Source organism: Annulohypoxylon maeteangense (assembly GCF_022496945.1).
Source record: "Annulohypoxylon maeteangense strain CBS 123835 unplaced genomic scaffold GGS22scaffold_10, whole genome shotgun sequence".
NCBI lineage: Eukaryota > Fungi > Ascomycota > Sordariomycetes > Xylariales > Hypoxylaceae > Annulohypoxylon > Annulohypoxylon maeteangense.
Window position 1 is genome coordinate 698931 of NW_025953257.1, and position 14589 is coordinate 713519.

The 14589-nt window shown below is 47.7% G+C and overlaps 3 protein-coding genes across 3 annotated transcripts; 1 reads left to right on the forward strand and 2 right to left on the reverse strand.

Annotated features, from left to right (window-relative positions):
- The first annotated feature begins 2559 nt into the window (after positions 1-2559).
- GGS22DRAFT_20972 (uncharacterized protein) lies at positions 2560-3714 on the forward strand. The gene is made up of 3 exons (XM_047966477.1): positions 2560-2971; positions 3277-3584; positions 3696-3714. The coding sequence occupies exons 1-3, from the start codon at positions 2872-2874 to the stop codon at positions 3702-3704; spliced, it is 417 nt and encodes a 138-aa protein (XP_047818072.1). The 5' UTR covers positions 2560-2871; the 3' UTR covers positions 3705-3714.
- A 520-nt stretch (positions 3715-4234) lies between these two features.
- GGS22DRAFT_189370 (uncharacterized protein) lies at positions 4235-10005 on the reverse strand (the record flags this gene model as incomplete). Its single annotated transcript, XM_047964839.1, has 2 exons — positions 4235-6694; positions 6748-10005. 2 exons carry the CDS (start codon positions 10003-10005, stop codon positions 4235-4237), a joined length of 5718 nt encoding a protein of 1905 aa, XP_047818073.1.
- Positions 10006-12829: 2824 nt separating this feature from the next.
- Positions 12830-13915, reverse strand: GGS22DRAFT_165192 (enoyl-CoA hydratase/isomerase family protein). The gene has a single exon (XM_047961645.1). The coding sequence runs from the start codon at positions 13838-13840 to the stop codon at positions 13010-13012; it is 831 nt and encodes a 276-aa protein (XP_047818074.1). The 5' UTR covers positions 13841-13915; the 3' UTR covers positions 12830-13009.
- Positions 13916-14589: the final 674 nt, after the last annotated feature.

A 14589-nucleotide genomic window follows, 5' to 3' on the forward strand; every position in this document is an offset into this window, starting at 1 on the left:
ATCACCTTGACATATACCTACTAGGTACATACCTAGGTAGGTAGGTACATAGTATGCATAGCGGGTGGTTTGCTCATATCTAGGAAGCCATAATATTCAGTTGTAAACCTTGGACCTTGCTGAGGTACTCATAATGACGGTTCCGCCGTGGTATTTGTTGTTGACCTCAATAGAAGTGATGTATAGGGGTCTGCGTGAGGTACAGCTTGTTTCGCTAGAAGAATCTTTAATAGGGTTGACTTTTACTCTAGTAATAACGAGACAAAATAGGAACTGCGACGTCAAGAAACTTAACTTCTTATCCCAGAGTCTTCAAAAGTATTTAGAATCTTGCTGACATTCCAAGATATTTTACCTACTAGTTCCTAGGTACCTAAGTAAGTAGATTATGAGAATCGTATTCACAAAGTCCCTACCTCTTTGGAACCGATCGAGATCTTTCGGCTTGGAAAGCATGGTAGATAATCCGCGTGCCTCCTCCGAACAGTCATCTGTATATTTATTTGCCCCGACGTTTACCTCTTTATAAACGATACATAGGATTCTAGCGTAATCGAGGGAGAGTGAAGCAGCAGTAGTGAAGCGAATATTTATATAGGTAATAACGATATTTAGAGCTGAAGAGTGAGCCATAAGTGATTAGATACTTACCTAGGTACCTAGGTAGACTGCCACTAGATCAATGATCCGAAGAGACTAGATCTCTACCTATAACACCAGAGATGCAGATCCTCGGAAGGTCGTGAAATAGCCGTTGCAAGTATGACACCTGAAATTGTTTAAATTTACGATAAGGCCTGCGAGTTGTTTTTCTTCGAGTTTGATAACACGAAACTTATAGAAATATTGGATACCTTGGTTTCCTAGGTAAGCTATTAGGTATTTCGCAATAGCTGGAGGCGGATTGGTAGCGGTTGTAGCGAAGTAAGTATATAAAGTCAAAGGTGATCAAAACATACAATCAAGATAACGTAATACTGAATCCATGTAGCTCTCATCCGCTACTCAGAATCCTGAGAAGACCATCGTACTTCTTCGGGAAGGTATGGGTGCCAATAGTAGAGACATATATAGAGTATGAGCGTAGAGACATTAGCCAGAAAAGCTAGATCTGGCCAGACAAATCAATGGTTGACCATGAATCACGAACAGATGATGCAGGTAAACACATTGTTCTATAACCTACATACATACCGTGAGTGCAGGATTTAGGGAGGCTACCTAGTCAGCGTTAGCACCCAACACGGAATGATGATTGGGTACCTATATTCACGTGAAGATTGGGCTTCATGACTCCAAAGTACTTATGTATGTATGCAATAGGTAGAAAGGTAGTGTGTAGAGAGATAAAGGGGCATTTGCATTGTGTCGACCAATTTCAATGATGCTCCTCTTCGCCGATGAATCTGAGGGGGTGCTCGGTCTGTGCCAACATTAAGTCATTAGAATACATCTTCCGTATACTCTATCAACACTTACCTGAGACGAATGTATGCGAAGAGTGACTCGATTTCGGGCGGGCGCGAGAACGAATTTAGGGAAGATGAAGTAGCTTTGAGATCGGTGAACCCTTCAGGTTAGACATCTTCCTCTACCCTCACTATTTCCAAGTTAGGTGACACAGGAAGCCAACTCTTTAAAAAGAAACCAACTTCATTATTCTGAAGATCTCTATGCAATAAACAAGACGAATGGAATATGAATATCGGTATCTTTGACCGGCGCGTAGGCAATACAGGGGTTATCTTAGACATTGACGATAATTTGACATCCCGCAGTCAGCTTCGCCGATGCTATCGCTAAAACGGGCGAAACGTCGTACGAGGACATATATACTTATATATAAGCTCGGCGACGTGCGGCGGGGGACGGGTCTTGTGCGCGTATAATGGCGAAGGCTAGGACTTATGACGCGTCCCGATATTCCTGGTTCCATTTCCGAATTTCCCTTCGAACCCACGCCACCCGAATTCGAAATCTCGATTTTCTAATTATTGATTCATAAAAGGAATGGCTGATGATTTCGTGACGTAATCAATCGTTCACCGATGTTCGATATCGCCTAGTGGTTGCTTTTTTATTCCTCTTTTTATTTTTTTTACTCGATAACTGGCGTAAGGGGCTGGAGATGTTGGAGCATGCGCAGGTCTTTTTATGTTATTCGGACGAAAGACGGACGAACGCAAGCAGCCCGGGTTAAACATATAAGGAAAGCCGGTGTTAGATGTGAGTCCTAACGGACCGAAACATGCAGTGTAGCCATACAACGCGTGTCTTGACTCGGGTGTTTTGAGAAGATTCAAGATGGGTGGCTGATATAATGACACCGTGACCGATATGTAAAGCTTGACCGGTAGTCCAGCAGTCCCCCCAGCGGCGATAATCCTTGCTCCACAGCGGGAAGATCTCCAACTCGCGGGGCCAATCGATGATGCTTGTAGGCGCCTAATCTGGGAATGTTGCGAGACTTTTTGTACAATCCCTGAAAGCACAAATTCGGAGGGATCTGCAACCCAAAGTCCGGCGGGTCTACCAATCACTATCGTGCTCGTCATGCGAACGGGGACCTAGCTGACCTGGATATTGTTTAACGGTGCTCGGGACCGACGAGTCTGCGAGTGTACGCTGTAAGCAGTTTCACTGTACCACGATAGATCTAATGCATCAGCCCATCCCGAAGCGAAAGAACCCCCCAGTCACAGGAAGATGACCCGCAGGTGCCGCCCTGGGAATTAATATATTGATGGGTGCGGAAGGTGTTTCCATCTAGAATCCCTTCGTATACAACTTGGAACCGATCGACATCCTATCGCCCCAATAAACACCTTCAGCATACAATACATACCTACATACCTAAATCTCTAAGCCATCATGGACGACATATCATCAACACCGATTCCAGTAGTCCTCTGCGGCAAAGCCGAAGTCGTCGGGCGGCAGGTCGTAGAAGGATTAAAACCGGAGATCGACGGTAAGTGAACGTGAGATTTCTTTCCCAGCTCGAGGAATCCTGCGGGGGACCGATTTGCGAATCAAGCCACCTCGTCTATCCGCGACCGAAAATAATTACTCTTTTCAAAAACACACGACCTAATCCGGAGTTTGCAGTGATCCTATTCTGCCAAGGCAGTCAACCCACAGCCGCCGAGGTGCCCTATCGTGAGTCCTAACCACCACCACCACCGCCACACACGGGTTCCTACATCCATCCCGCATATGCACCCAGCCGTCCCCCCTCCCCCCAAAGTCAAACTAACACTCACCTCCAAACCCCAGTCCTCCGGGGTCTCGCGCCCCCAACGCAAAGCAGCTACATCGGCTCAGGCCTGTACGCGACATTGCCCAAAGCCGTGATAATGGGCGCAGCGTGGGACGCAGACGACGTAGCGTTAGTGAAAGCCGCGATCGAGAGCGTCGGGCTGCCGGCGAGCGCGGCCCCGGTGATCCTGCGCAACGACACGAGCGTGCCTACGCCGCAGCCGCCGGCCCGCGAGTACGGAGAGCAGCTGATGCGTCGCATACGCTCGACCGTGGGAAAGTTGGTGCGCGGGGAGAAGCTCAGCGGGCCGGAGGAGGGTGTTGTGGTATGTTTTTTTTTTACCTATCCTTTGTTTCCCCTTAAGCTTGATTTCCTTTGAGCTGTGCGAGGAGCTCAGGTTTGTATGGATAATGTTTGCTAAGTTGGTGTGTTACAGTGGTATTAAATCGACAAACCTAAAACCCATCAATTCACGATCCTCGCGCTCCCCTCCCCCAAATACGAACAAAGCTGATAACGAACGACACGGCTGAGAGAGACACGGCACTTATCAAAAGCGGAAGAGCAAGAATGTAAATCGAAGTTTTTGTTCATTAGGTATCTTTGGGTATGGTGCTGTGTACAGCGGCTACATGTTGTATACAGCAACGGAAGAAGAAAAGATGCGATAAGGGAGAGGGTAATAAAGCAATAGAGTGCAAATGCAGCAGACCCGCCAACCAACCATAATATGGCCATCATTCGTTCCTCCCATCTATGCTCCGTCCAACCTTATGTCTGCCCCCCAGACATCTAATGCAGTGTGTCCGACGCCTCGCCTGAATCCTCGTGATGTAAAGAAAATTGGGGAGAAACTTGTGTTGGTATTCACCGAATAGTAGAGTGTATGTGTAAACTGAGCTTTTAAGAAAAAGACGTCGGGGAATAGCTGGCGTGCAAGTCTCGCCAAATGGAAAAAGGGGTATCTACCAATAATCAACCAATTACAACCTCTTGCGTAACGAGTCCGAAAATCCACCTCGCCTGGGCAACCGATGAACATTGGAAACACCATTTGCGTACGTTGCCACCGCTGCCTCCTCCCTGAGGCGCGACTCCTGTCTGTCCACTCTCATCCTTCACTTCTTCCCATACGTTGATTAGGACACCTCTGCTTCCTAGTTGGCTAAAGCATTGGCTGCCCAATACGACATCCAGGACCACTACCGGTTTGTCTGCGTCCTTCTTAGGGATCGTCGTAACTATGATTCGCTTCTCCATTCCTTGGTATTTCCTTAGGTTCTGCCTAGTGCCTCGGTCAGGTCTTGTCACTTCAAGGAAGCAGTTGCCGTGGTCCTCCCACTTGCTGGCAGATATTAACAGATGGAGTCGAACTTTAAGATTGTTTGTCGTGAGGCTCATTTTAGAGCTGCCACTATTCGCCGCACTGACCGAAGGCGAGCGTGGAGGTGTGCCTGACGACGATGTGGTATAGAGAGACGCGTCTCTACTTCCGAAACGGTTTTGCCTGTCCACAGAGGACATGGCAATATCGAAAGACTGATTGCCACCGCCCATCAGTTTTCGCAAGAATGATGAGGCTGAGACTCCCGAAGACTGGGACGTGCTGCCGGCTGACTGCGATGGGGCGCGTGCTGAGGCGCGGTAGCTATTCTTCCGGCCGAACCAGCTTCGGCGGCTGCCGTTTCCGTCACCCTCTTCCTCTTGATTTTGGTATTGTCCAAAAGCCCTAACACGGGTTTCCTCCTCGAGTGCCTTGTACTTTGCATTGTCCATACGGGCTCGGTGAACTGCCATATAAAGGGATTCGCAGTCGGGGATGGACTGGACTCGGAAGCGAAAGAACGAGGTGTCATATTTGACTACTTTCGCATGGAGCCTGGAATAGCTTAAGACAGGAGATCGTATCTCCAAGTCGACAACTGTACTATTCCGAAGCATAACTAAGGGTGTAAGATCAAGAGCGATTAGAGGTGGGTCCTCTTGTCCGGGACTGCCGGAAGAGGAGTGCGTTCTTCGATAAGGGTACGCCTCGATGAGACCAGGTGTCGTAACGATAGAACACAGATCTGGCCAAAGATCTTGCCAACGTCCATGCTTATTATCCCAGTAAGAAATAGAAGCGACGGATTTAATGACGTATTCAGGTTGCTTGACTTCCGATTTAGACACGTCCTCTTGAGATGCTGATACTGAGGGAGAAAAGCTGGTGGTACTTTCCGAGTAGATTGACTCAGTAAAGGGGTTGGTGTTTTTCTTAATACTAATAGCAGGCGTGGTATCGGGTATGTCGACGGCCTCTAGTTCGTCGTCAGATGATTCGTCAGAAACCGAATCTTCATCCTCAGATCCGGATATTGGCGACGTGGAGCCTTCGGAGGAAACATCTGATGGGTGGTATTCGTGCTTTAAGGGAGAAGAGGTCCGGCGCTTAAGTCGTGCGGTATTCTGATCAACTGGAGGAGAAAGCACAGGTGCTTTCTTGGATTTAAAACTCCGGTGGACAGGGGGAGGTGGCGCACCATCGTCGCGGTAAGGTTTGCTGTTCGGAGGTGATTTCTTAAATGCTAGATCATCGTGATTACCAAATGAATGTAAGTAATCCTCATCTGTATCATCTGATCTACGTTCGGCTTTGAGATATGTATCTCGTGTTGGTGTCCTCTCGGGTGACGGAGTTGAAGCCTCGCTCTGGTGTGCGGAAGTCGGTGTGGTAGGACGACTTTGTTTATGAGGGGTTGGTTCAACATGATCTTCGGCGGGCTTCGTGGATGATCGAGAGAGAACAAGCTTCCGGCCTAGCTTGCTTTCGCCTAAGGGAATCTCATTAGCTGCGGACTTTGGTGACGGAACCTTTGGCTGCGATGTCGACGGTGTTGGCTCTTTGATCGCAGGCGGGATTGGAGCATGTCCCAGCATGTTTAGCCAATCCAGAACTTGCTCTTTATTGTCCGTTTTCAAGGACAGAAGTTCGAACCATTCATCCCTGGAGCCTCTGATCATGACGACTAACTGATGTTTGTTGTCTCCGGTCCGGGCTGAAAATCGACCCCCGAGAATGGGGGCAAATAGTAGCCATGAACGTCCGCTATTGCCGGTTTCCCTGATAAGTAGATCTCCTGGGTCGGACTTGAAAACTTGATTGTCTCTAATTATGAGTTCGACTTGGCACTCGAGCCGTTGTCCATTCGAATGTCGTAGGTCTAAGTCGAAGGTATCCTTGGCGAAGACTTGCCGGAAGCGGTCGACCTTGATATTCTCGAGAGCTTCTAACGTCCGTAAATCTCGAGTTCGAGATGTGTCGCTGTTTTTCGCGTCTTCGTCCACGACTCTGGCATTTTCCTCCTTATGTCTTCGTTTCGCCTTCTCTTGTAGTACCTCCCATTTCGCAACAAGAGCCTCGAGCCCCTTGCTCCCTGAAATTGATTGGTAGCCCTAATCTGGTTAGCACAATGATCTTGCGGATGGAATCGGGCAATTTGACATACCTTGATGAATTTGGTTATCCATTTAATACGGGCTAGAGGGCGCTTTAGCAGGTGAGCCACATCGATACGTTCTCCATCCTCATTAAGGACGTCGCCCTGTTCGTTGCGAGGCATTGCATTGATAAGAGAGTCGCCATCGTCAAACGATTTCGGCGCTAGGTTGACAATGATGCCTTGGAAGCCAAGGCGCCAGACATCAAGGTAATTGTTATAAATAGAGTGAACAGACTCAAGCCATCCGATGAGCCTGTGCAGATCAGTGAGTGGGGGACATAGGCGATGGTGGTTCCTTAAGCTGTCTAGGATAATACCCATATTGACAACAGCATTGTCTAGGGTATCCTCCTTGTATTTTTGTGGGGGCGATCCAAAGAGATCTTGACGTGCCCTGCTGGTGTTGTTTACGAATTGTGTTAGGAGGACTGGAATGACTCCATCTACGAGAGTCTTGAGCTCTCGCATGTAAAGATCCTCATCGTCGTCAAATTCTAGCAGGAGCCCATCTATAGTGGCACCGCCAAGACGGGTAGATGGTCGTCTTACACTACGTGCTGAGCGACGACTTCTAGTTCTGGGAGGTCCTGAAGCATCATCAGGTAGCGATAGAACCGATATTAAATCCGAGTGCTTTGTGAGTCTTCTCTTGAGACCAGGTCTTTGGCTTCTTCTCCGAGACAATGCCGAATTCCTCGTCAGGTTAGTGCTTTCCGTTATAGTTGATTGAGACACTTCAGAGGATAGTTCAGAAGGGAATGTGCTGCGCGATTCTTCGGATATGATTGTTGATAGTTCGTGAAAGCCATTGGTAGGGGGTTTACGTTTGCTTTGGACAGGTGATGGTGCAGTTTGTGTTAGTTCAGATGACCCTGATGAATCATAATCGTCCGGAGATGTGCTTCTTCTGGTGCCAGAAGAACGATGTCTCTCACGGTGCTCGCCCTCATGCTCTTCGTCGAGGTCTACGACTTCAGGGCAACTCGGATACTCCAACGGTGGCGGGCTGTGGCCAGTGGATTCACCTCGGAACGCATCTATGAGTTTTTCTTTCAGTCCCCTTTTACTGCTACTCTTAGAGGGAGTAGAAGAGAGTCGAGTAGCCCGGCTCCTTTTCAGACCAGCTGGGGTGGGAGTTGTGGAGTCGGCCCTACTTGGCTCCTCAAACTCAGGCTTCTCAGTTTCCCTTGATTCGACTGTTCCTTCACTTTTGCTGAAATCGGACGGACTTGTGACACGAGCAGGCTTAGGCTTAGGCTTTGATGGAGTAGAGTGCCGTGCACTGCTTTCATCTACCCATTCATCCTCTGGATTTCGGTTATGTTGGGGTTCGGGTACAGACGATGAATCAACAAAAGGGTCAAGGGTGGCTTTCAACCACGTCTCGATGTTGGGTGGCTGGTTGGCAACCGGCTTAGGGTGTTCGACTTTTTCAGTTAGAATTTTCTTGCCTTCCGTTAGCGCTTTTTTCAAGACGTTAGTAGCGCCCTTGAAGCTAGGCTGTCGCTTGGTCTTTGGTCTAACATTCCGTTTTTTCGAACCAGTAGCCAAGTCAAGCTCACTAAATGCAGAGTATCCGACGGGTATATCTGCTAGGGTCTGTTGTAGGTCACTGAATGGCATATCTGATACAGAGTCGCTCGACCAGGAATCACTGTCAGATACTTCCTCTGTCATCACAGTAGCGGTGTCTTCATAATCTTTCCTCCTAGGTCTTTCGACATGTTTTTCTTTCTTCGATGGCATTTTCGCAGGCATCTTCGAACTCGTTCTTGCTGGTATTCGAAGTCCTTCTGGTTTCAGTTCTTCTGCCACCTCCATGTCCGATGGTGATAAATCCCTATGAGTACTAGTTCCACGAGTGCTTGGTCTTTGAGAGGATTGCCTCGAAGAGGCTCGAACAGTGGTCGCGCCATCTGAGTCATGAGGATGGGAGGAGACCTTGGCCTGATACTTTGAGGTAGACGTCTGGCGTGACCTGTTTTTGAAGCCCTCATCATGTTGTGCCTGCTTCCGTGTCGACTTGGGCTTGAGACGGTCGCTCTCCTGGCTCTGCTGCTTTGGTGGCATAGGCGATTCTGTGGTACGAGTAGAATCCGATGTTCCGCTTGCCATACTTTTATCACTCGGGCCAGGTCTGATCCGAATGCCATCGTCCTCGTATGGTTTTGATGCCTGGGGTTTCGAAGGAACGGATGTAACACGAGACGACTCCGTTATTTCACTTGCAGTATCCTTCTCACTCGGAATAGGCTTCACACGAATACCATCGCCCTCTGGTTCTTTTCCCTTTCTCGAACCGTTCGATTTGACCGTAATACGAGCAGACGATCTTCCACTTGCATTATCATTATCAGACGGAATAGGTCTAACTCGGATTCCGTCCCCGCTGCAAGATGATTTGGGTCGCCCTGGTATGCTATGGCGATTGCTAGAAACCTCGCTGGGAACCTCAACTTTATTAGCCCAGTCTTTGACCTTTTTAGAGACGGAAGGGTTGGCAGCCGTGCGTGCTAGAAAGTCTTTGGGTATAGGGGAACCGGTGCTCTCGTCTGGCTTCGGTTTTGGCGATCGACTCCTCGATGGATTATTTTTCTTGTTCTTCATCCAATTGGTATCACTAACAACTCGCTTCTTAGGCGGATTCGAGAGTCGAATATCCTCTTGACTGCCTTTGCTGGATTCACCACCGTCAGTCTTGCGCCCAGCTGCAACTTTAGGCGTAGACTTCTTTTGCCGTGCTTTGATTCTCATCCGGTCTTCTTCGGTGACGCTTTCGTCGTCTACTTGTATATTCATTTCGCTCGGTTCGGAGGGGGTAGCGAAAGGATCAGCACCGGCTATGGCCGCGAGATTTGCCTTTTGCCATTTTTTAACTCGGTCATGAACGCCACCTGGTGCTTGGACTCGCATGACAGCCGCCTGGCGCATCTCATGCTTTACCATTTCTAAACTTAATCGCCTAGCCTGGGCTGCCTCCCGTGCCGCTTGTCTGTCCGCGGCGACTCGAGCTGGAGACGGTCGACCCAATAGGAAGTCGCTGAGAAGGGTCGGATGTGTTCTTGTGGTGGCGGATCGCGGACGCACAGCGCCCGGGGTTGCTCTGGGAGTGCCATCTTTGTTAGGTATAGCAGCTTTACGGACTGGTGTTGACCCTGTAGAAGCACTGGGGATGTGTTTCTTTGTAGGAGAGCTGGACTGAGAAGACTGAGAAGTCTGAGGACCCGAGGGATCATCTTCATCGTTAGTTTTGGGGGCAGTCATGATCTGCTGAAGAAGATATTATTAGCTCCAGCAACATTCCAGTAGTTAATCAAGATGTCTCATCATGACATAGGTACAGTAGACAAGTTCGATGGCGAATTCCACAGCGGTCAAGTGGGCGGTCATGGTAATGGGTCAATGCTTAGCAGCTGCTTCGTACATGCCAAAGCAACTCGGAAACTAAAGCAAAGCCCACTACGCCACGCAAACCATATTATCACACCGTGTCGAACTCTCAAAAGCACTAGGCAGGTAGATATATATTATAATAAATTCAACTCCTCACCTAAGTTGATCAGGGTCATGGCCCCCGACTTCATGCTGACGTTGCGAGACCAGCCCGACGTAAGCGACGTGCATCCAAGGCTCGTCGTTAGCGGGTGGAAGAGTCCAATTGATGGTTTATAATGTGACAACAAATCCGAAGTTGCATTTCCGTCTACGCCGTAACATAACCTTATACGTAGGCCACAATTATGTGTATTATTATGTTTTTTCTCGTTGATGAATTGAATAATAGTGTGTACAGTTCAAGGTTTGTACAAAAAGAAAGTAAGAAGTACGTAAGGTAAGGGGAGGTTTGTGTGAAAGTATTCGGTATCTGTGTACGTTGCGGATTGCGTTGCGTTGCGTTCAATGTTGCGTGGAAGACTCGGGCGCGAGGGAGGAAAGATTGATTGAGATGGAAGAGTTGAGTTGTTGCGTTGGCTGAAGGTACCTCTTCTGTACCCATAGCAACCAATAGTTGGAGGTAATGGAGCTAAGACATAAACAATGCCATTGCCACTTACAGAGCCTGCCCCCTGTCAACCATAAATTTAGAGCATGGAAGCCATGGAACTCAAACATGGCACTAAAAAAAGGCTGGACCGCCTTGGGTAGCTCCTACAGCTTTTTAGGTGGACCTTTTCGTACTTAGCAGGTACTTCAGTGGATTAGTGGGGTCAATAGCCCGGCTCCCAACTTGGAACTTGCAGCTCTTTGCAGCTGATGATGGCATTACCCCTGTAGCTCCCGAAACTCAATCTCACCAATAATCACATTAGCCGCTCCTCTGTGCCCCTCCATCTGCTGAACTTTGCAATCTGTTGCATCATGTGGCTGGCTCCTATCACCTCGTAAGCTTTGAATGTTTGAACCCATTGATTTTTTAAATGTCTTTTTATGGTTAAGGTAGTTAAGGTTGTAACCTTATGTCTGTCGAGAACCTTGGAATAAAAACAACTAATTAATTCATATCATATATTCTTTAATAAATGCGGACAATCTAGTGAAAGCAGGCAACCTTGGCAATTTCGAATCCTACATGGTACCGAATTGGGATTCGATGACGTCCATTTTTCAGGGATACTTTTCCTTGATTCATTCCGACTTGCGATAATCGATGGTGGTAAGACAATACCGGCAGCATGGCCAAGGACGGTCAACCGCTAACTATCGGTATTTTTATCTCTCAACTACAAGATAGCCGACATGGAACTTTACCTTATCGGGCTTACGATTTATATTGAATAGGCGCACACGAGTCTATAATACATCCAGTAAAGTAGCAGGTAGTGTACAGTTGTTTCTTACCATCCATCTCATGATAACCAGTCAATTACCTGATCATGCTGATTACGGGCGACGGCGACTACCACGTATAGCAAACCCTAACGGTGTTAATAAAGAATTTGCGGCATTTACTTATTTACCTAGGTACATACCTGGTATTGGCTCTTGAATTGGGGAGATGATTCAAATTCTGATATCGAAGAATCTCGCAAGCTGGCTTTGTCAAGTCCCAAAGCCACAGCCGGACTTCAAACTCCTAGAAGAAATGCGATTCGCCAAATTCCTGCACGATTAAACCAATAGGAGTTTTTGGCGAGGTACGAATTTGCACATTCGGAAAACCCAAGAGATAGGTACCTGTTTTGTTACAAATCAGCAAGCTAACCCCAATCCCCAAGTACCGATTTACACTGTTGAATTGGTGCTTTTCCAAATTGATATGATATTTCACCGACGAGCTGCTACATATCTCCAAAACCTCATTATCCAGACCATTATCAGGTCAAAATGATATCAGTGAAGATGGCCTGAATTACCTAGGCAATTGCTCGACTTAGACTTATGCACAACCCTCTCCATAACCGTGTACGCCAAGGCCTAAGGATGACCCGAAGGTAGCACAGTAAATGAGTTGTGTCCACGATTCGCAGCCCGGAAACTCCAATTACCCAGCAGTTATCAGCCACGGCATCCGGATCGTCGATCTACCCCATTCTACCGATCGCCGGGACATGGAAGGTACCGAAAATGTGTCTTCCGAACAGAGTCAAAGATCTACTCGTCCGTCTCCACGACCGAGCCCGATGAATGTTCCTACCGGATCAATCAACGCCGTTTTAGTGACCTAAGTTAATGGATAAAGACTAACGAGCCCTCTTAGACTCAGCTACAGCGATTTCCCCATCAAAAGGGCCGGTTACAGAAGATCCACTGGATAGAACGAAAGTTGTTTCCATGGGTAGTAAATTCACCAGAATCTCCTCACAAGCTACCGTAGTCCGCCCCCGAGTGTGAATGCGGACCTCGGACCTTTGCGAAACATCGGTAATGTTTGGTATGACTGTAGGAGGACCAAAAATATTATTTCAAGCCTCACAGCAAACCGGCCGGCGACAACGGGGTTGTCGAACTTCTTCAGTGTCTCTACAGGACCCACTCCGATACCTAGTAGGAAATGCTGGAATTGGAAGGGACTGATCTCTTTCTTCCCCTTTAACTACCTAGCTAAAGTGTAAGTAAAGATATATGATAAAGTTGAAAGGGCCAGGGAATCAAATATAAAATCTTTGAATAGTTTATTTTGAGCTACGCAGTATTTACCGTCCAAGGTTTCTAGGGGTATGCGACACGTAAAGTGGACTAAATTACAGTTACATGAAGCCACGCATTTCGAGTTTCAGGACTCAAATGAATACATGAAAAATAGAAAATAACATAAAATCGCAAGCTATTATAACTTAGCTTTATCTCCACCTTGTGCATCCTTCCATTCCTTAAACCGTTTCGCTCCTTCGGCTTTCTTCTTCTTCTCGGGTGCTTGCATGTCGCCGGGGTTTACGGCGTCTTTGCCATTGGCCTCCAACAAGGCTACACTTTCGCGGTACATCTCCGTCTTCAAAAGCGAGTAGGCACCGGTGGCTCCCTTCTTAACCAACGCCCGTTCCTTGATCAAGTTTAGCACCGTGTCCATCTCGCCGACAGCATCTACTAGACCAGCTTCCAGGGCAGCCTTCGCGTCGAAGCGCCGTGCTTCGAGTACCATGTCACGGTACACATGAGGAGCCGCTTTTATCCTGAAAATAGAACTCATAGGTGGTAGTAGCGGCGCCCCAAACTCAAGCTCGTTCACGCATAGGTACCCCTTCGCGCCAGCGAAGACACGGTAGTCGTGATGCATGGCCAGCATGAAACCGCCTGCGAAGCCGTGGCCGTTGATTAAAGCGACTGTTGGCATGGGGTATGTTAAGAACCTTCGGAACACCGGGTACAGGCTATTTTGGAAGAACCCCGGTGATGAGATGGCAAGCTGTAGGTCGAGTCCATTGGAGTAGAACTTGGAAATGGAGGAAGTTGTTACGACGACACCTGGTGGGTAGCCGAACTCGATGATATCGAGAGCGGTTAGGAGCGACGTGTTAAAGGCAGGCGTCAGCCTGTTGTCTGGAGGAGATGTCCATGTGAGGACGTAGACTTTCGGCTCGGGAGATGTGCAGATGATGCTGCCTCCTTGGTGTGACTTGAGAGAAGGAATTGGGACTGTAAACAGCTCGCTTGATGCCATTCTGGTTTACTTTTATGAGATTAAGTATAGCTCACTAGATAGCTTTCATCGGAATATTGATACTTGATGTAAAGGATATTCAACTCGGCCGTTCACGTAATCAACGAGTCGCGATCCCATGTTAAAGGATAAGATAAGTGGGGCGTTCATTAGAAGCCGAGGTATTTCCCATCTAGGCAAGTACCTTTTTAATTGCATATCCTGATATGGAGGTGTATGCATTGAGAGGTGTTATCGGTGGGCTTTGAAATGAAGCTATCCCGGTTACCCCGCGATGTTCCGAAGTTGATATGATTAAACATGAATTCTCAACAACAACCTCGAAAAGATCATGTGCGAAGCATTTAACAGGTGATAGGTGCCTACATATTTAATATAAATCCGCGGTAACTCACATGGTATCCATATATGTGCGTAGCTAGGTACACAAGATGTGACACAGTACGACCGAATAAAAGGGCGAGTGAAATGGCATTGTTTAGAATGACGACACAAGGATTGATACATCGGTGCCATTGGGGTCATCACATCCAATAATTAATGCCTAGAGTTTTAAATACATCAAAGGCCTAGTTTCCGCCCCCTTTTTCACGCCTTTTCCGGAAGGTTCCTTCTGAACAGGATTTCTCATAAGTTCATATACAGGTATCCTTTTGACTAACAGCGAGAAACTGATTTATCTCATGCCCGAATAGCAAGGCCAGCAGCTATATAAGCTATGACAGCTCCGGTGCGTGCCACTTTATCAT

Bases quoted from the DNA above. Each gene is read 5' to 3' on its own strand.
- GGS22DRAFT_20972 (XM_047966477.1), top strand. From the start codon at position 2,872: ATGGACGACATATCATCAACACCGATTCCAGTAGTCCTCTGCGGCAAA. The intron at 2,972-3,276 runs GTAAGTGAACGT...TCCAAACCCCAG, and splicing joins ATTAAAACCGGAGATCGACG to TCCTCCGGGGTCTCGCGCCC.
- GGS22DRAFT_165192 (XM_047961645.1), bottom strand. From the start codon at position 13,840: ATGGCATCAAGCGAGCTGTTTACAGTCCCAATTCCTTCTCTCAAGTCA.